The sequence below is a fragment of the Canis lupus genome, chromosome 1 (assembly GCF_003254725.2).
Source record: "Canis lupus dingo isolate Sandy chromosome 1, ASM325472v2, whole genome shotgun sequence".
NCBI lineage: Eukaryota > Metazoa > Chordata > Mammalia > Carnivora > Canidae > Canis > Canis lupus.
Genome location: NC_064243.1, coordinates 8,189,126 through 8,210,619, shown reverse-complemented (window position 1 = coordinate 8,210,619; position 21,494 = coordinate 8,189,126). Strand labels below are relative to the sequence as shown.

Sequence of the window (21,494 nt, the reverse complement as noted above, 5' to 3'; positions counted from 1 at the left end):
CAACACCAAGACGGCAGCAGGCTTGATTCGGTGCAGCCCCTCTCCTCGGCCTGCATTGGCTGTCTTCTTCCTGTGTCTTCATGTGTTCTTGCCCCTGTTTGTGTCTGTATCCTAATTTCTTCTTCTTCCAAGGATATTGGTCATGTTGGATTAGGGCCCACTCAAATGACTTCATTTTAACTCATTTTAACCTCTTTGAAGACCTTATTTCCAAACATAGCCACATTCTGAGGCTCTGGAGTCCAGACTTCAACATAAGAATCCGGGGGGACACAACTCAGCCCTTAACAGCCTCCTTACTAGTCCCTCTTCTACCTTCTTCCAGGCTCCTTTGTGGACTCCATCTGAGTACTCTTGCTAAATTGCAAACCATTCACCTATTCAAAATTCCTAAGGGTTCCCCATTACCTAAAGAATAAAGTCAAAACACCTGAAAATGGTGTCGGCAGTGCCACAAAGATGCAACTAGGGGACTTGAGCTCCCACCCCATCCCACTGCAAAGAAAATGCAACCTAAGTAACAATGTGGTCTTGTTAGGCAAATGTAATTCCAAATCAAGTGTTCTGAAAACTGCCCCCACCCCTTCAGAGCAACAATCTGGAGCTCCTGCTGATAGCACATCAAATTCTGTCTCTGCGATCTACCCCTCCTAATGCATCACCTGGCTCCACTACCCATTTCAACTAATTTACACTCCCACTTTACTAAGCATCCTGCCGTTCCCTAGCACGCCAGCCTCACTTTTGCATGGAGCCATTAGCACGATTTCCCCTAAGCAGGGATGCTATCCTGCCAACGGCACAACCATTCTTCAACCGAGAAGTTTCTAATCTTCCCTCATGAGTAAGCCCGGCATCTTTTGCTCTCTGAAGCTCCCTGAATGACCCCCCTCTCCTCTCAGCTACCATTTTTCCAACACACATTCCACCACCACCAGCATCCATCACCACCAACACCTGCCCTATACACCTGCATTATAGGAAGCACTGAATGGCATTCTAAATGAGACTCGAGCTTGAGATCAGAACTGGAACATTTTCCCTCTGTACCCTCAGTTGCACACAGCCCCTAGCATACAGTAGACATTCAATAAATATTTATTGAATGAAAAAGAAAGGCAGTGGGAAGAAACTTGAGGTGGGGGCGGGATTTATTTGTAACTTAGGAACAGAGATTTGGGGAAGATTTCATTGGTTGATTGCACACCACTTGCGGCGTCCCTGCTGGATGTCAGAATGGCAGGGTCCTTTCACTTGTCTATTTCTTAGCCTTCCATTTAAAAAAAAAATTATTTATTTATTCATGAGAGGCACGGAGAGAAGAAAGGCAGAGACACAGGTAGAGGGAGAAGCAAGCTCCGTGCTGGGAGCCCGACGGGGGATTTGATCCTGGGTCTCCAGGATCACGCCCTGGGCTGAAGGCAGCGCTAAACCACTGAGCTACCTGGGCTGCCCAGTCTTCCATTTTTTTAAAACCTCACAGTGTCATTTGAGCAACACATTTTAATAATATGCCCTTTGGTTCAATTCTGTTATTTTCACTGAAAACATAATAATCAGACTGGTGTTAAGAATAAAAATTCAAAAACCGTATTAGCTCAAACAAACACAATGCCAGTAACTACAAATTTTTCCATCTTATTTGATGTTTATTCTTTTAGGAACCATTTCTAGGATTTGAGAAAAATAGAAGGAAGAAGGGACATAATTTAACCGTTAAATAAATGTTCTTTATTTATAATTAGTCACTTACTTAAATGAGTAACTGTGTTTCTTATAGATCAAAAAGAGATATTTTGAGACATGACATCATAAGCCAATGGGACAGACATAATTGTCTTATGTGGGGACATACTCTAATGTTACCAAGCTCTGTCTCAGAGACAGTAGCTGAATTCCTTGATTATTTCTCAGATGAAAAGTGGTATACTTCCAATTGTAGCATCCAGTTTATAAAGAGAAATAACTGTACTCTATCCATTAGTGGAATTAATTAGGTGGATGACCTAAAACTTTCTGAAGGTTTGGGTTCTTTCTATGTCAGGAAGGAAGCTATCCTATATGCAGAGAATACGCACACACACACACACACACACACACACGCTCCTTCGCTAAACTATTCTGGAAATGTCAATTTTGGTAGCATATAGCATTTCATGTCGCCTGCCAAGAAAGGGGACAAGTATGTTCTTAAGAGCTGGTCTGTGAAATGAGAATGTTACGTTTCTTAAGTATTCTGCTAGTTAAATGGCGCACATAAATGCTCACAGAATTCATGCCCAGACTTCATTCCTATTGGCCACAATCATCACCCCACTACAATCGGCAGGTATGACGCCTGTAAGCTATTTACAGTGCTATTAAATGTGAATATTGCATATCGGAGCTCTGTTCTCAGAAAGCTTTTTGTATGAATCTTCAGTGGAACTGGGGCCTTTCCTTCTGGGCAGACTGTGGCGAAGACTTTTTTAAATGTGAGTTGTGGTTAAATAGCTGAAGTCAGGGAAAATTTTCTCACATTGAGATTTATTGGATTGTGAATAATCTCTCAAGGGAAGTGCCAGAAGCCCCATCAGCGGAGTTATTTAATTAAAACTATGGTGGAATACGTAGAAGAGATGTTGCCTGGGGGAATAATTTCCCATTGATCCCTGACGGATTGACTTGATAGTCTTCAAATTCTTAATGGTTTCAAAATCTTAAATGTCTTCACAAATTTTCTTAGAGGAGAGGGAAAGCCATCCTGCTTGCAACCTCTAGTTCCTATAAAACCAAACAAAACCAAAACCAGCAACAAAAAGCATAGCTTAGAAACCAAGTCTTCTTTTATCAACGCTAAATAAACGGGCACAGGACGGCATTAGTTCAAAGGGAAAGACAGGAGCCCAAGTCTGCAACCAGCTCAGAGCTTTACTTTTCTTCCTCTCTTCCTGTACTGATTTTCGTTTGTGTTTGTTTTTAAACATCTAAAAACCCAATGTTTTTATCTTAGAAGATGTAAAAATATCATTGTACTCTCAGTCAGTAAATACCCTGATTCATCAATGGTCAAATTCCCCTAAAGTCTCTGAAGGCTCACTGACACCTACCTGCTAATCCTAGAGAAGTTTCGGAGGGCAAGTGCTAGAGAATGAGGTTTGATTTCTTTCATAGGCTTTCAACCTTCGACAAGATGAATTAAAAAAAAAAAAATACAGATGCTGAGATGGTCCAGGGAAGGAATCTCGACTGCCCTGCATGGGCTGAGCATGTTCCAGTCACTTGGACAGCTCTAACTCACACATGAAGCCACAGTCCCCACCCTGCACTAGCACCCACACACCGCCAGCACCCACCCCAAAGGGGAAACATGTTCCAGATGCTGCGGTCAGCACTGCCTTGCATGCTGGGGACACGGTAGTGGCAGTGGAGAGTGATGAAAGAGTTGTGAGTTGTCCTGACCACTGAAAGTTAAAGAAAGGAAAACCTGAGCACAGGATGCCTCTGCCTACACTAATAAAATCCTCCATGGGACACTTTTGGTGGCTCAGGTGTTAAGTGTCAGACTCTTGATTTCCGCTTCAGTCATGATCTCAGGGTCATGAAATCAAGCCTCATATGGGGGGGGGAGGGCTCACCTGCTTGACATTTTATCTCTCTTTTAATCTCTCTCCCTCTCCCTCTTCCCTTCCCCTCCCTCACCCCTACTTGCATGCTCTTTCTCCTCTCTCTCTCTTTCTCAAAATAATAAGAACAATAATCTTCAAGAGCCACAGGGCAAAGTTGTTCATAAACTTCAGCTTGTAGCTCATTCCTTCCCTTCAGGAAATTCAGCCAAATACCCACCCCTAACCCTAGGGTCATCTTAGAAATGAAAACATCTACTCAAGATTGGGTAGAGTTTGTGTAAGTTGCCAGGATCACAACCAGCTTCATCCGCTGCTCTGGATTGCCTGAGCACATTTTTGATTAAGTCTAAGTTAAAGTCTTCTTCTGGATGTTGCTCCGGTGGACACGTGTTCAAGTACTGGGCACACGGGTAGCTAACGTGCAGCCCTCTGTGCACTGAGACGTACAAACAGGACACTGCTCTCACAAAACCCAAACATGTACCTGGGCCTGAGTGTTAAATGTTAGCAGCTATTACCCTGTGGAATTTAATTATGTATATCAATCCAGTGTTGTCTTGTTTTTGAGGTTGGGTTTCCCCCACCTGGCCTGTTTTTTGTCTCTTTTTAAATTTTTGATTACAGAGCTCTTCCTCCAAAGCCTGAGAGTTGAATCTCATGGTGATTTGTGCCCTCAAGCATGCTGTTCCCCGGCTTAGCAAATGGAGAGCAAGTCAGTAAAAACAACCTTGGTGTGGGTTCTGGTAACTATGCCACTTCGAGATTCCCATTAATTTCACCCTTGAGAAATTCAGTGACCATAACCTTGCTTTCGAGAGTCTTAAAAACGTTCTTTATCATCTGCTTCTCTATATTCTGTTTTATTTTATTAAGGAGGGGGATCTCTAAGCCTCTAAAATACTTGTTTCATCAGTTGACTATTTCCTATAGGGACTATTTAATCTATTTTTTTTCTTTCTTAAATGAAAAACTGCTGAAATGTAACATTTTTACAGAAACATTTTTTATTCTTATATATGGTGTGTGTGTGTGTGTGTGTGTGTGTGTACATGTATACAAGAAAAACTTGGTGACTTCTTTCTGAGATGGTAAGATTGGACCTTGAGAGAGAGTTTATGTCTTAATTCTTTAAAGAGTAGATTTGAGACTTTTTTGTTTGTTTGTTTCTCCACCCCACTTAAAAAACAAACAACTTCAAAGTGATAGAGATGCAGTATCATGGACAAAGCGGAAAGAACCCACAGTCCACACTAGGACAAAACATGCTGGGATGCATTGGTGACCCTTGTCACAAGAAAGCAATAAAGCCTCTCCTCCCGTGGCCTTCTCAGCCCTGTCTGGAATCTCCTGACAGGCAAAAGCATCCTTCAGACCAAGCCTTCCCTCCATCACTTTGCACCTGTCACTAATAGACAAGCGAGTGAGTGCCATTTTCATACGTTTTCTTCCTGCCTTCTGAATTTGGGAGGTAGAAATGCTGAAATCAAAATGTGCAAATATCTTAGGATAGACTATAAAATATAATCACATAATCTATCTAGAGCCCTATGCCTTTTGAAGCATGAAGTCAACATGTGGAGATAAACTAAGCCATGGACTGAACCAGAATAAACCACATTAATTCTTGATCAGAGCCAATTGTTTTGGCTCAGTTTGAAAGGTCTGCCTGTTATTGCTATTGTTACTGGTGTTGTTGTTGGAGTCATTTTTAGAAAATTTTCTGGATAATATTTAAAGCAATTCTGGGGCACCTGGGGGGCTCAGTTGGTTGAGCCTCCAACTCTTTCTTTGGGTTCAGGTCATGATCTCAGGGTCATTAGATCAAGCCCTGCGTTAGGCTCCATGCTCAGTGGGAAGTCTGCTGGAGGATCTTTCTCTCCCTCTCCCTCTGTCTCTCCTCCCACTTTCTCTCTTTTTTTCTTTGAAATAAATAAATCTTTTTTTTTTTTTAAAAAAGCAAATAAATAAACAAATAGAGCGATTTTTCTGACATCCACTCCACCCATCTCCATGTCTAAATATTCTGACTTACCTTCTTCAAAGTTAACTTCAAGTTCCCCCTTTTCAGGGAGGGAATCTTCCCTGAATCTCCTGGTTAAAAGTAAATACTGTCTTTTTCTGAACTACAATAGCAATCACTTTTTTTTAAAGATTTTATTTATTTATTCAAGAGAGACACACAGAGAGAAGCAGAGACACAGGAAGAGGGAGAAGCAGGCTCCATGCAGGGAGTCCAATGCGGGACTCCATCCTAGGACCCTGGGATCACACCCTGAGCTGAAGGCAGGTGCTCAACTGCTGAGCCACCCAGGAGTCCCAGCATTTACTCTTCAAATATAATTTGTAGGACACAGCTTTTCTCTCCTCTAATACTCTGCATACCACTTAGAGCTGAGATCCACGTCTTTCTAGTTTCCAACCACAGACATTATCTTGAATATAGTATGTTCTCAATAAAGACTTGATGAGTGAGTAAGGACAAGTGGGTTCAGCTCCCACACATCAGCACACACCTTTACACAAGCCAGATCTGGGACACTTCCCCTTTTCCAGCTTTAGGTAAAATCCTGACAACACCCCAACATTAGAAAACAAACAAGTAGCCAGAGGAAAGCCCATATTGATGACGATTCTAGGTTGGCCAACGGCCCCAAGCAGGACATAGGCCAGCATGGTCTGTAGCATCTCTCCCATTATGGGATTTCTTGGCACTGCCATGAATTCTGGGGTCCCCAATATTAAAGGAACCTCTTTTGCTCTCTAGTGTCATTCACTGAAACATTGATGTGAAAGTGCAAGGTGATCGCAGCTGAGCTGTCAACTGCCAGGCCCTGAGCATGGAATGCCCGGCCTTGTAGGGAATAATAAAAGCAGAGTCTTTGAAGACAGCTTGGAGGTGACACCCAAGGAGCCTCCATAACCCAGGGGAGAATGAGATCCTTAAACGGAAACAGTAAGGAACATCTCTGTTCCCAGGTCGAGAGAAGGGGGTTGGAGGGTGGAAGATCACGAGTGAGAAAACTGCAACACGGCCAACACAGAGCACCCCAGTGTGTGCAGGCAGGAGACTGCCCTGTACTACGCACGTGAACTGAGGCAGTAACACACATCTCGTGCTCGCACCATGCATCCTGCAACTCCCCCCACCCATTTTCTCCCTCCAGCTGCTCTGTTCTCAGCATTCATGCTCCTCTCTACTTCCATGCCACCAGTCCTTTAAGCCACGGCCTTAGCCTTCTGCTCCTGTTCCACTTTAGTACTTGCTTCGTTCACATTTTTCTCCACGTGACTCCAGAATTGGTATTTTCAATGCTGAACTTTCTTCTCATCGGTCATTCCATAATTTCAACTGTAGGTGGGTCAAAGCTACTTTACAACTCAGTGCATCTGAAATTGGACTTTTCCCCACCTCCCCCAAGCCAACCCAGTCTCCTCATATCCCATCTTTTAAAATTAAGCTATTATTTTTCAGTCCCTGGATCACAAAAATGGGAAGACATTATTTTCCCCTTTTCTTGACCTCCACGCCAAATCAGAATGAGGATCTCATCTCTAACTTAGATAATCATCTTTGAACTCTCCAAAAATTACAATAGTGCCCCTTTCCATTGTTTTTTATAAGAAATTCAATAGATTTGAAAGAAATTTCATAAGTTTTGAGAGAAGTGGCAAGTAAAACACCTGTAAAAGAATAACCCTGTAACTGTGAATTTTGAAGACCCTTCCTAATTTCTGTCCATGTTTTAGAACTCTGCTTTTCCTTATAGTTTTACCATACACGTTTATATCTATAAGTCACATTTTATTCATTTTGCAAGTTTCTGAATTTTAAAGTAAGGAAATAATATCTTACGTGTTTTTCTATAACATGCTTTTTTTCTTTCAATAAGATATTCCCAAGATTCGTCCCTGTTGGTGAGAATAGTGATCGTTCATTCATCATTCTTGGCTCTTACAACCACTGCTGCAATAAACATTCCAGGGCATTTCTACTACATGTGGGCAAACCCTAGGATATTTAACAGAGTGAAATTATTAGGTCATAGGATATGAGATTACTTAACTGGCTAATGCTATATCATTTTCTGAAATAGACATAATAGTAAATTTCATGTGTTAATTTGTAGGGTGGTTTTGGGTGACGTTAACATTTAAATTGGTAAATTGTGAGTAAGCAGATTGCCTTCTACAGTGAGGGGGTGGGCCTCATCTAATGAGTTGAAAGTACAAACTCATTATTTTGAATAGAGCAAAAAGACTCGCTTCCCCATACAAGAGGGAAATCAGCAGACCGCCTTCTGACTTCATTGCCTTTCCTGGGACTCCAGCCTGTTGGCCCACACTTGCCAGTCTCCATAATCACATGAGCCAATTCCTGTAATAAATCTCTTTCTATATACATATATATCCTATTGGTTCTGCTTCTTGTTCTGTTCTTTCCTGAATATTACCAATACCAATAACACAATGGATATACTAATGAGCATTCCTACCAGCAGTGAACAAGTGTTCCAATCCATAAAATTTTATTTGTTCGCCCCGACCTTAAACTCTTCCCCTCCCATAAGCTACAACTACTTTAATCTTGTAGGTGGTGAAAAAAAATTGGTTTATTAATGTGTCTCCCTCTGAAGAATGTTCAGGAGCTTCCCATGGTCTTCCCAGAGTGAAGTCCAGACTCCATGAGGCACATCAAGATTTGAGCCAACTTGTCAGGCTCTTCCTGACATTCGGCTGCACCAGGGGGCTTCAATTTCTCTTTTTCAATATGGAATCTGCTGTATAACACCTTACTTGCAACCCCAGCACATCACATGCTGAGCTCCTTTGCTGGTGCGGGAACCCCTGTTTCTTCCTCTCAGGCTCCATCTCATGGCAGTGAGGGGCCACAGGGCCTAGGGCAAGAATCACATGGTGCTGGAGCTCTGGCCCAAGGCAAACAGCTCCATGCTCTATTTCTGTGTGGACATTAAACTTTCCTTGAGCCCTCTCCATGCTGCTGGTGCCCCTAAGATGCCTCCCTGCCCACTCTCTCTCCTTCCCTCACTTGCCTATCTTAGAAAAAAATCCTTCCAAGTGTCAAGGTCTAGTGCAACTTGATCCTTGAGCCTCCTTGTTCACTCTGCTGAAATCAAGCTCCTCTTCATCTCATTTCTGGCACTTCATGAGCATCGACTAGTTTCACCCCAGTGCAGAGACTGGGCAGCTCAGAACCTCAAGGTGGTTGATGACTGTGAACACTTTCTTCAGCTGCATGATGAGAAAATATTACCTGTGCCATGGTGTTTCATAAGCATTAGAGGAGAAGATGACATTTGTATCACACACAGGAGGTGCTCAGGAAAATGGGTAGTAGAGTAGTGTGGGTGGGCCACCCATCCGGGGGAACCTCTCTATCAGTGTAACTACATCCTCTTTAACTGGCCAGGAAGGACAGAGGCACACAGGTTGCATAGTATTTGGCAGGATCTCACTTCCACCATGAACTCTGCTATGAGAGGACTGCCTTTGAAAGGTTACCTCCCAAGCCACCTCAGTGGCTTTTCAACCCTGAAGCAGTAAAATAAATGCAGTCCCTCTTATTTTTAAAATTCTCCAAATCAGTTACCAATTGACAAATGCTTGTGTGGAGTCAACACACATTTTAACATAAATTTGCATTAACAGCACCATTTATCCAGAATAAGATGTCCAATTTGCTCTTCAGCTCTCAGCTAAAAGCCCCAGGTGGGCGGTGGCATGTCAAGGATGTACAAAGGTTGATGTCTCCTCATTTGAGGGCCCCTGCAGCTCCGTGTCCCCCAAGATGTCATTTTGCTACAGCAGCTTTATCCAATGGGACACATACAAAGGCTGAGAACTTGGACAGATAATTAGACCTCACCACACTTCTGGTCCTCGCCTGTAAAATCAAGATTATGTTCATATCCAAGTGGGCAGTGGGCTAAATGAGAAGATAACTGACCAGGTTCCTCATGTATAGTAAGCTATCAGCAAAGAGGAGACATAAGTATATTTAGAGAGCATGTGGTTCAACTTCTTCATCCTTTTGAGGTTCTTACAACCTAATATGCAAATTAGGATTTCTGGATTCCAACTCCAGTCATGTGTTGTTAAACAGATCACCGACTCTCCCTTTATATTACATGTGAGTGCAATACTTCTAGGTCCTGATATGATGCTAATAAAGCACACACAGAAAACTTTAAGTAATTTAAGGTTAACTTTGAAATACAGCTATTATATTTTTTAAATTCACTATCATTTTTCATTTAAAAAACAAAAAGGGAATCCTCCACATCTGGAAAATGAGTGGAATACTCGCACTGGCCCATTACCGCAATCGGTTCTTTAAAAATATAAATGATCAAAAACAACAACAACAACAACAAAAAACAACAGTGACAAGGTACACTTGAGAATACTACCATGAAGAATTCATCTATGTGGAGAGGCGGGTGCTCCTGTATTTGAACTGTGACTGACTGAAACGCCTACTGTTGTGTTTGAAAAAGCCCAACTCCAAGAATTTAACAGGAGCAATAAATCTGGATGATAAAAGTAGGAAATATTGCCAAAATCGTTCATATACGATTCTAAAAATCCTACCTTAGTATGACAATCACACTTTAGTTCCCAACAGTTTAGCTCTACCCTCTACAGAGGTCAAATTTTCAGAAGAGTTCAAACTGCTTGTTGGCTTTTTTCTTTTTTTCCCAACTAAAATTGTATGTAGTTAAGGCATGCATACAATAGAATAATTTGGTAAATATATATGTACATAGTGAAATGATTACTATTATCAAGCTAATTTACTTATCTTCTCATATACTTTTTTTTTTTTTTTTTTTGTGGTGAGACCACCTGAAATCTACTTTCTTAGGAAAGGTCCAGTATTCAATACAGTATTAACTGTGGTCCTCAAGCAGTACATTAGATCTCTAGGGGGAGTCATCCTACCTAACTGCAAATTTGGACCATTTGACAACAGCTCTCCATTTCCCCACCTCCTTGTGCCTGGTGACCATTGTTCTACCTATTTTCAATAGGTTGTTCTTTGACAGAAATCAGAATTCCTGATCTGGGATCCAAACTGCAAGAGCTTGCCACATGAAGGGTGGTGGGGCCAGGGATCCCATCTTGCTCTGGCCTTCGTGGCTCAGGCCAGGTGTCGAATAGCTCACTCTGCTTCAAGGCCCTTGCCAATTCTCTCCTTCACCTGCGTGGCTAATGAAAAGTCATCCAGACATGAAAAACTTGAAACAGCACTCAATAGGTGACTATACACAACAGCGAATGAGGAGGTCAGGGGCAAAACGGACTCTACAATAAATATTTCACTAAAAAGATTTTGGTAATAGACCCTTTGTAAGCCTCAGTCATATACACAAAACCATCTTGGAGCTTAGCTGCATCTACAGAGAAAAAGAAAACTAACACACGGGAAATTTTCTTACCTCCTGACCATTTGCTTTCCTTATGTACTACAGTAAATTGTTCTTTTATGTATGATATGCATCCTTTGAAAAGAAGGCACTCTAGCACATGTCACATAAGGTGTTCTGCTGAATGTCCATTTGGAATATAATTTTAGAGACTCCAGACAAGAAACATACAGTTCCAAACTATTTCCTTCCCTAGACTATTGCTGACATCTGAAAATTTCATCATTAGTCATTTTGCATCAAAACATAGGGAATAATGATAGTGACAATAATACTATCTATCACTCCCTGACTACAGGTCTTTAACCATACGACCCCTAAGCCATCTAACACAGAGAATGGTATTATTAACTCAGTTTACTATTCAGAAACCTGAGATGCAGAGGAACTGAACAGCTAACATAAGGTTTTACAAAAAGCAAAGCCTATAAAAGTCGCGTTTTTCCAGTATGCCGTATACCCAATCCATGTGGCTATTACTCAAAGGACTAACTCACTAAGTACCATACCATAGGCCCTAGTAGGCATCACAGAAAATATCCAGGAGGTCATTCGATCCTGCCTGAAATGACACCTTGCAGTTTCTGCAGGGTCCTCTCTTAAGGAACTTGGATGAAGCAAAAAAATGGAGCCAGTGCTCGAACTCTGTCCAGATTCCCTAATAAGCCTAGATTTGGTGTTACTGAAAGGACTGAACACACAGAGGTTGAAGCCAGCATGACTGCCTGGTGGGAGGAAGCAGCACTCCATCGCTGGGAGGACGCTCAGAAGGGGGGCATCTGGTCCTGAACCCAAATGCTGCCAACATGAATTTAGTCGAGGCTGTAGTCATTATTTAGATGATACAAGACCTGGGCTTTTCTCCTACTACATTCAAATTTCTGAGATGCATATTCTACTCAGAAGCGACAACACGTCAAGAAAAATGAAACTGATTCATAGAATTATTTCTTTAAAACAATAATATCATAAGATCTAGAAGTGAAGTTGGAAAATACCACAAAAACATGATAAAGCATTTTGTAGGTTCTACTGGGGCTTGAAGAATCAAATGCCATAGGTGGGAATAAGGCACATAAAATGTTCACTCACCTGATGCAACCACCTGGATTACTTTTTCCCAATGTCCATGTGGGAAAGTATGAAGAAAGCAAGAATAGAAGCCAATATCAGCCTCAGAGGCATTATGAAAGTACAGGGTCATATCATTAGGAGCCGCAGTAGAATTTAAAAGGTAAACCCTGTAAGTATAGGGTTGTTTTACAACCCCACCATAAATAGGGCTGAAAATGGCTATAAGCTCTCTGCTTGTTGTATTGATCTTGAACCACTCCATCTGGGTTAAGGTGTCCAGTGATGAGTATATACACTGTAGACTCATATTTTCAGCAAGTTTAACAGTTGTGTCCCAAAACATCTCTTCGCATAGAGCTGAAATACACAACAACACATTTATTCACTTAGGTTTGATGATTGAGACACCACATGGAAACCTTAAGCTTATTCTAAGCTTTCTAAGACCCAGCAAGATAGTAAATGGAGATCACACTAAAGGCTAACAGTTTCTCCCTTAGTCTAAAAAGGTTTCTGCTGCTGATAAGAGCATTTGCAACTTGTTGATGTCCTGAACAAATGAGAAATTATCGGACTCAACTAAAGAGCATTATAAATTCTAAACATGTCACACTATAAGACCAAGATAGAAGTAAATTTTTTTTAATGAAGACATTATCTTTACCTCTGTATACGTGAAGAATAGCCAAGAAGAAAGTAAGATAATCCATCTCTGGAAACCGTTTGGAAGGCTGATCTATTAAAAAAAAAAGACAATTTTTATAATGTTACATGCAGAGGCCCAGCACAATGCACTACTTCCTTCCTCTCAGATATTATCAGCAATGTCTTAAAGTATGAACAGGAAAAACGTCTGAGCTTCAAAGTCAGGTTTGCTCTTGCATAAGGATGAACAGATTTGAATCACTTCTCTCTCGGGGAACTAGCTTATTTTCAAGATTTTATTTTCTACAAAGAGCCATTCATTGAACAAGTCAGTGAAGAGCTGAGTGCATTCTCTATACCAGACTCTACTCTAGGCCATTAGGATACAACAGTAAATTAAAAAAAGAAAAAAAGAAAAAGAAAAAAATCTTTGCTATCATGGAATTTACATTCTAGTGGGAGGAGACAGACATTGAAATTAAAAAGTAAAACAATATAGTAAATTATTTATGGTAAGTGCATGAGGAAAGCACAAAACAGGAAAGTGGAGATAGGGCAGGGCGGGTGATAGCGTTCCCCTTTTAGACAGGAATGTGCAGGAAGTCTTCACTGAGAACTTGACATTGGAGCAGACATGGAAGGGCAGCAGGAGGGGCCTGGGGTGCCAGGGTTTAGAGGCTCCACCAGTGTGGACCGTGGTTGGGCATGGCCTTCCTTTTACTTTTCTTTTCTTTTTTTTTTTTAATTTTTTTTAAATTTTTATTTATTTATGATAGTCACACAGAGAAAGAGAGAGAGAGAGAGAGAGAGAGAGAGAGAGAGAGGCAGAGACACAGGCAGAGGGAGAAGCAGGCTCCATGCACCGGGAGCCCGACGTGGGATTCGATCCCGGGTCTCCAGGATCGCGCCCCGGGGCCAAAGGCAGGCGCCAAACAGCTGCGCCACCCAGGGATCCCCCTTTTACTTTTCTACCTTTTCATTGACCTCAGGCATTTGCTTTGGAGGTGATGAAGGGACCACACATGGAAGGACCTCCCAACACAAAATTATTGTGGCCCAGGATGTATACTAAGCTATCCTCATGGATGTTTTTTTTTTAATCTTTTATTTTTAAATAGTTACAGAGTCACAGTCATTTGCAAAGATAGTAGGAGAGCACCCGTGTACTCTTCAACCCAAGTTCCCCTAAAGGTTACATCTTATGTAATTATAGTACAATATCAAAATCAAAATAACTGATTTTGTAGGTTTGTCACTGTTCCCTTCCTTCATGTAAAATAATAGTTCAAGGGCACCTGTGGCTCAGTTTGTTAAGCATCTGCCTTTGGCTCAGGTCATGATCCCGAGGTCCTGGGATCAAATCCCATGTCTTGCTCCCTGCAAAGGAGCAGAGAGGGACTCTGTGCCTCTTCTGCTCATGCACACGCTCTCTCTCAAATAAATAAAATCTTTAAATAAAATAAAATCATTCCATTTCTTAAGAACTTGTTAGGAACATATTACCATGTCAGTATAAAAATACATTATTGCCTCTATAATGAGAGGAATTGTATGAATACCTTTATCCCCTGAGGGTTGAAATAAAAGGTAGGTAAGAAATGGGAAGGGTAGGGGAGCATGAGCCACCAAAGACAATGTTGCCTATGGCCAACTCTGAAGGTCCTCTGGACTCAATCCCAAAGTTTATTGGTAGGTGTCTGCTGTTCAATGCAGTATCTAACCTGGGAACTTTTTCAGGAAGCAAGAAATCAGTAGTATGAAATTATAATGTATACATATGGTGCTGTATAGTGCCACCCGATGCTTACACAGCATTCTATTTTCCAAATGCTTTCACAGGAGTGGTATTATTTGTACTTGTAATAGCCACACGATATAGTCAGATGAGGTATCTCTGTTTTGCAAGTAATTAAAAAAAACAATCTGTCCAAAATTTTAGTGAGCTGTACCAGGCACCCTGCTTAGGCCCTGGAAATGGAAGCATGAGAAAGACGTGGTCTCTGTCCTCATGCCATGTGATAATATATTGGGTTAGACAGATTACAGAGCCATTTTATTATAATAAAACATGAAAATATAGAAGTCAAATTTGAGTAAATACTGGGACATCCCAGAAAGGGGAAAATTCATTCTAATTGGGAAAGGTTTCATAGAAAAAAATGCACCAGATTTTGCACTTTACAATCTAACTAAGACTTTCCCAGTAGAGAAAGAGAAGGAGATAAAGGCATGAAAACAGAGGACATTTTTGGGAAATGATGTGACTATGCTCCAGGGAATGGGAGAGACAACTATGATGTTGGGTCCGGATGGAAAGTATCTTAAATGACAACCATAGAGAAGTTCAAACCTGGCCATCAGAAACCACAGCATCCTGCTTACATCTGTAACTATCAAACACAGTCCCTGGGACATGTGTCTGTGGCATCAATAAACACAACTCTGACAGCAATACAGAGCCACTAAATATCTTATGGATGCAAGTGATGTGGAAGTTTGTCATTTTTTTAAAAGATTTTATTTATTTATTCATGAGAGACAGAGAGAGAGAGAGAGAGAGAGAGAGAGGCAGAGACAGGCAGAGGGAGAAGCAGGCTCCATGCAGGGACCCCGATGTGGGACTCGATCCAGGGACTCCAGGATCACATCCTGGGCTGAAGGCGGCGCTAAACTGCTGATCCACCTGGGGATCCCCAGTTTTGCATTTTTGAAAGATAACCTGTATGTCTGTGGAGAATGGACTGAGGTGGCAAGGGCATTGAGGATTTATATCTGAATCAGAAAAATTAATTCCATCCATCAAATCTTAACTACAGGACTTCCTCTTGATAGGTACTGACAGACAGAAACAACAACAACAACAAAAAACTATAGAACCAGAGTTAGACCCAGTCCCAAGAATTCCTGAAGCCCTCAGGAAAGTATTCTCCTAAGTAGCCCCCTTTGCACTGATCTCTGCCTCAGACCTGTGTCACCCCCCCTCCCCAACACACACTGTATCTGGGGCAATCTTGTGACAGATACCATATGACCTACACAGTTCAAAATACTTAATATTTTTCACTATCAATAAAATTAAAAGACAACCTAAAGAATGGGAGAAAAATCTGCAAATCATACATCTTAAAAGGATCTAGAATCCAGAACGTAAAAAAAAAAAACTCTTACAACTCAACAACAAAAAGATGAACAACCCAATTTAAAAATGGGCAAAAAACTTGAATAGACGTTTCTCCAAAAAAAGATATACAAATGGCCAACAAACACATGAGAAGTTGCTCAGCATCATTAGTCACTAGAAAAATGCAAATCAAAACCACAAAGAGATACTACTTCATGTCCACTATGATAGTTATAATAAAAAATGAGGAAATAGCAGTGTTGACAAGGATGTAGTGAAGTTGAAACCCTTGTACACAGCTGCTGGGTGTGTACTGGGTGCAGCTACAATGGTTTGGTTTACTAACAGTTTGGTTGTTCCTCAAACATTAAACAGAATAACTATATATGACCTAGCGATTCAACTCATGGGTTTACGTTCCTCAAAATTGAAAACAGATAATCAAACACTTAACATACCAATGTTCATAGCAACTCTATTTAGAAGAGTCAGAAGTTGGAAACAACCCAAATGTCCATCGACAGAAGAACAGATAAACTGTGATGTGTCCACACCACATATTACATAGTCATAAAAAGGAATGAAATACTAATTCATGCTACTACATGAATGAACCTTGAAAACATTATGCTAAGTGAAAGAAGGCAGACACAGAGGGCCATGTATTTTTAAGATTCCATTTACATGAAATACCCAGAATAGGTAAACCTGTAGAGACGGAAACCAGATAGTTTGCTGTCAGGGGCTTAACAGAGAGGAAACCAGGAGTGACTGCCTAAAGTATGAGGTTGTGTTTTAGGATGAAGAAAATGTTTTAGATCTTGATAAAGATGATACTTGCAAACACCATGAATGTACAAAATGCTACTCAACTGTATACTTCAATTTTATGTTGTATGAATTTCACCTCAACAACAAAAATTACTGCTAGTGAATAGCAGGAGTCCGAATTCACCTCAGGTCTTTCCAACTGCAGAAGCCACCGCAGTTTGTTATTGGCCTTGCATTTATTGATATCACGTGGTCTGCAATGGCCATTGAGCCTCATGGTACCCACAGAGAATGGAGTCCCGTCACACATCTGTGCCACTTTATGTCAGCTGGAAATAGATAATGCAGAAGAACATAGTCCAGGTTATCAGATAAATGACTCATGATGTAAAGAATCACTGAGTGCTTATTAAACACATGTGGACACATTATATGTATTTATATTAATGTTTATATATATGGTGTGTGTGTGTGGTCAGGGCTGGGTAAGGTTGGTAGAGGTGCAGGGAGAGAGGTAAGAGGGACAAAGGGGCTCAGCAGACGTCTGTAACAGCATCCTGGCGGCGGATCCTACAAGAATTGGATGCAACATAGCATCATCCACTCTCTGGGGCTCCTGCAGCCCTCAGTGAGCTTCCACCCCTGGCAGCAGAGAATCAGGGCTGGGGGAGGATTATGAGAAAAAGGGAATGAACTGGTCATAGTGTGCAGTGCCCCCTTCATCCCCAAGACGTCCAAAGCGAAGTGAGTGGAGAGATAAAGACAGTAGACTCTCTACATGGGCTGAAATCAGGGGCCCTGGAGGCTACATATCCAAACAAAAGGTGCAGAAAGACATGCAGCTGAAGATAAAGTTCAGCTGTTACAACTTTGCTGAGGACGAGCCCTATTTATCAGCATCTAACCAAAGACAAATAGAGACTGTACTTGAGCTATTTCTGTTGTGTAGAGAGCCATTTTTTGCATGATTTATGAAGGAATTTTGGCTTGAGGTTTTTTCTAATAGAGCTGTCTGTATAAAAGAGCTTCATCCTCAAGGAAGTCATTAATCAAAATATTACTGGACTTCTTCCCTATCAAACACAGCTCAGCTAACCCCGTAAGTATGAAATTCGTCTCACGGGTTTGCCTCACACCACATGCTCCTGGGTGATCTGGGCTGTGTGACAGCCTTCAGATCTGCGGTTTCCTTCTCATAGGCACCCCCCTGCCCAGGCCCTACTCTCTGCCCTCAGCTTTGTTGCTTCTGCTATCTATAAGGTGTTCTGCTTTCCCAGATGTCTGCTTCTTCTGAACATTGGGAGGATTCGAGTCTCTACTCAGTTACCCAAGTAGGTCACCTTCCCTGTGTCATGTGGGCACACCAGACGTGCAGGGTGGAGAAGGCGCTCCTACTCTGCTTCCATTCTGCCCTTGCCCAGACAACTACTGACATGCTGAGGGCAGCAAAACACAAAGCGTGTGCTATATGCTCTTAGCACAAGGGACTGAGGCTGGGAAGAATTGGGGTGTTCTCCCTTTTTTCCCAGATGTGAGAGTTTGAGGCTCATACTTTCAGAAGACTTCAATGAGTGTTTGACTCTGGGGTTCAGCTCCCTGCGTCCAAGTGTCTCCTCAAGAGAATGTTTCCAATGAGGGACGTGGGGTTTCCCTCAGACCACCAGGCCCTTATAACTTTAGCAGGTCACAGAGCTGCCCTGGGAGCTAGATACTGGTGGGGGGCCATCCGTAACAGGCTCACTTCCATTCAAAGCAGAGAGTTCAGTTTGGCTTCAGTAGAGATCTCAGTTTGGTTTCAGTAGAGATCCTCCAGGACAGGGTTCTGCAAACTATGGCTCAGGGGCCAAATCCGGCCTACTGTCTGACCCTTTATAAATGGTCTGTTTGGACTCGGCCATGCTGCTTACTTGCTGACACACTGTCCACGCCTGTTTTGTGCTCTGATGAATAGCTGCAAAGAGACCACGTGGCCTACAAAGCCGAAAATAGTAACTATGTGATCCTTGACAGAAAAAGGTCACCAGCCCCTGCGTAGGGTAATAAATACTTAGATACCCAGCATTTATTATTTAAGTGCATCTGCTTGCTTGGTCTTGCTCAGAGGAAGGAAGGCTAAGACTCAAAGGGCAGACACTGGTAAAATTAGCTCAATTTTCTTCACAAGAACCATGCCACCAGACCTACCACAAGTATGTTTCCTCTAGAAACAGATGAGAGAAATGACCTAAATGATGCCCTGCCGCTGTAACTGGGCCCGTCCTTGAACTTACAGGTTCATCAGCCATGCAGACAATTACAGCTCTTCTTTGCTGAATCTGCGCAACACCATTTCATCGACAGCCTCCACTCAGCGGCCCCTGGTTTACCTTAAAAGTGTGAACCAGTCACATCCACTCTTTTCTAGACTGGTTACTAACCTTGACGTTAGTTCTGCTCGCTCTCTCTCCTTTCCAGATGTGTGTCTGGGTGTGGGCTTCCTGTTTGGCGTGGCCTCCTTAGCTCGGCCCGTCCCGTCCCTGGCAATCTCGCTGCTGTCCTCCCTCGGTTGGCGGCACTTCAGGAACGGCTGGGCCTTTGGCCCCAGGGCCCCAGGCTGTTGGGATCTTCTCTCTAGAGTCCCTCCGGACAAGGGCTGCAGTAAAGCACTAATATTTCACTAAGCAGTGCCTTTTATTTATTTATTTTTTTGAAGAATTAAAACCAGTCAGGGAGTGTACCTGCTTCTGGAAGCCTCTTAACCACTGCAGCCACCCAGACCCATCCCACACTCAGATCTAGTTCTGCCCCTCTCTTCCCCACCCCTGTAAAATGCTACTGTTGGAAAGGATGTACTTCTCATTCTCTGTTCTAACTTGAAATTTTCAGTTGGTTATTTTGCCTTTTCTTCCCCATTCGTTTCCCTGCCAGTCAAAGCAGTTGGTATTTGGCAGCCTCTGAGGTGCAGGCTTCTTATCTCTGCCCATATCTGAGCATGTTTCCATCCCACCTTCTAGAGACTCTCTTTCGTTTTGTGTTTTAATCACCTGCTCTGACACAGAAAGCACACGAAAAGTTGACATTTGCTAAGAACTGTCCCTGCAAACTTAGCAGCTTCTGTGTCTTCAAAACACAATTGTTTCTACCTTGTTCCAGAGGACAACAGGGCTCGTTTTACTTGTTCTTTTTATCTACTGGAGAGTGAAGATTTTCCCATTGGTCAAACCACCATGAAGGATTGTGGCTGGGGGGGTGGAGTTTGTGCAATTCGCAGGGCCTGTAGAGGAGAAGGCAGTTCTGGAGGCCAGCCAGTCCCACACATTTCCCTAAGCATCATGTGTGCAGGGCTGGCCTCTTCTGTGACCACATCATGGCTGAAAGCACAAAAGAGGAAAATACAGGGGTGCCCAGGTGGCTCAGTTGGTTTAGTGTCTGACTCTTGATTTGGGCTCAGGTCATGATCTCAGGGATCACGAGATAGGTCATGAGCCCATGCTGGGGGTGGAGCCTGCTTAAGATTCTCTTTATCCCTTTGCCCCTCTCCCCTACTCTCACTCTCAAAAAAGAAGGAAGGAAGGAAGGAAGGAAGGAAGGGAGGGAGGGAGGGAGGGAGGGAGGGAGGGAGGGAGGGAAGAAAGAAAGAAAGAAACAAACAAACAAACACAGCTTTTATTGCACAAAGGATTTTTGAGCACTTACTGTGCGGCAGAGGAAGCCCTCTAAGACACCTGACTCGTGTCACTCTCTTTGATACTTCACCATCCTCAAAAGAATATCCAAATCTCTTACTTACAAGACTGGACAATATTGATATCTCTCATTCTTCCAGCCTCATGTCTTACACTGTGCTCACCCCCACCTTCCCCTCCAGACCCACCTAGTATCTTACAATTTGGAGAACACCTTCTGATGGGGCACAGGCTTTGTACGTAGAGGTCCTTTGCTTCGACTTCTCTTATCCCCTCCCATAGGAAAGCCCTGGCACAGACTTCCCTTATCAGGTACCCTCCTTGAGCCCCCCACACCTGGGGTAGGTGTTCCTCCTGTGAGTTCCTTAAGAATCCCAGATAGGGATCTCTGGGTGGCGCAGTGGTTTAGCACCTGCCTTTGGCCCAGGGCGTGATCCTGGAGACCCGGGATCGAATCCCACGTCGGGCTCCCGGTGCATGGAGCCTGCTTCTCCCTCTGCCTGTGTCTCTGCCTCTCTCTCTCTCTCTCTGTGACTATCATAATCATAAAAAAAAAAAAAGAATCCCAGATAATCCTTACTGAAACCCCCACCGCAGCCTTTGTAACCGATCCTTTATTTGCTGTATTTCCTATGATAGCCTAATTAACCCTTTCAAGTTCAGGATAAGGTCTTGTTGACTGCTGTATCCACAGAGCCTTGCTTGGTGCCTGGCATGTGCTGAGTGTCTGTTAGATCAATACTTGTTGAAAGCAGGTGAAGGGATGGCTTCTACCTGTAAGGTTTGCCGTACATGGCCATTTGCTCATCACAACCCAGAGGCCATTCTGTTTCCAACGTTTTTTTTTTTTTTTTTCTTTTGCCTCTTCTTTCTATTTCTCCAATGAGTAAGACAAAGAGAAGCCTTGATCCAAAAAGCACATAAATTTTTGCGGGTCAAACTCGAAGATAAACGTTTCTGATTGGGGCCAACTCTTACTCAAAATGATTCAGTGGGTACTGAACTGAACCTCAAACACTGGCTGAAACAGTCACTGTCTACCCAAATGATTCACATCCCAATGAACATCAGAGCATATTTCAACAGTAGATGCTACTAACATCTATGAGGTCTAGACTTAAAAACTGGTTTTGCTTACTCCCTGACTTATAAATCCAGATTTATA

General features: G+C 42.5%; 1 protein-coding gene across 5 annotated transcripts in view; it reads right to left on the bottom strand.

The window, feature by feature from the left end:
* Nucleotides 1-21,494, bottom strand: part of CD226 (CD226 molecule) — an 88,412-nt gene that overhangs the window by 60,422 nt on the left and 6,496 nt on the right. For 2 of the 5 annotated variants that reach the window (XM_025422046.3, XM_025422047.3), the window contains exons 2-3: nucleotides 12,792-12,863; nucleotides 12,146-12,484 (exon numbers count right to left, since the gene is read on the bottom strand). In XM_025422046.3, the coding sequence (XP_025277831.3) occupies nucleotides 12,146-12,484; nucleotides 12,792-12,863 (411 nt within the window). Of the gene's footprint in view, nucleotides 1-12,145; nucleotides 12,485-12,791; nucleotides 12,864-18,934; nucleotides 19,054-19,081; nucleotides 20,087-21,494 lie in introns of those variants that run through there. The other 3 variants (XM_035704793.2, XM_025422048.3, XM_035704794.2) reach the window with 3 other exon arrangements.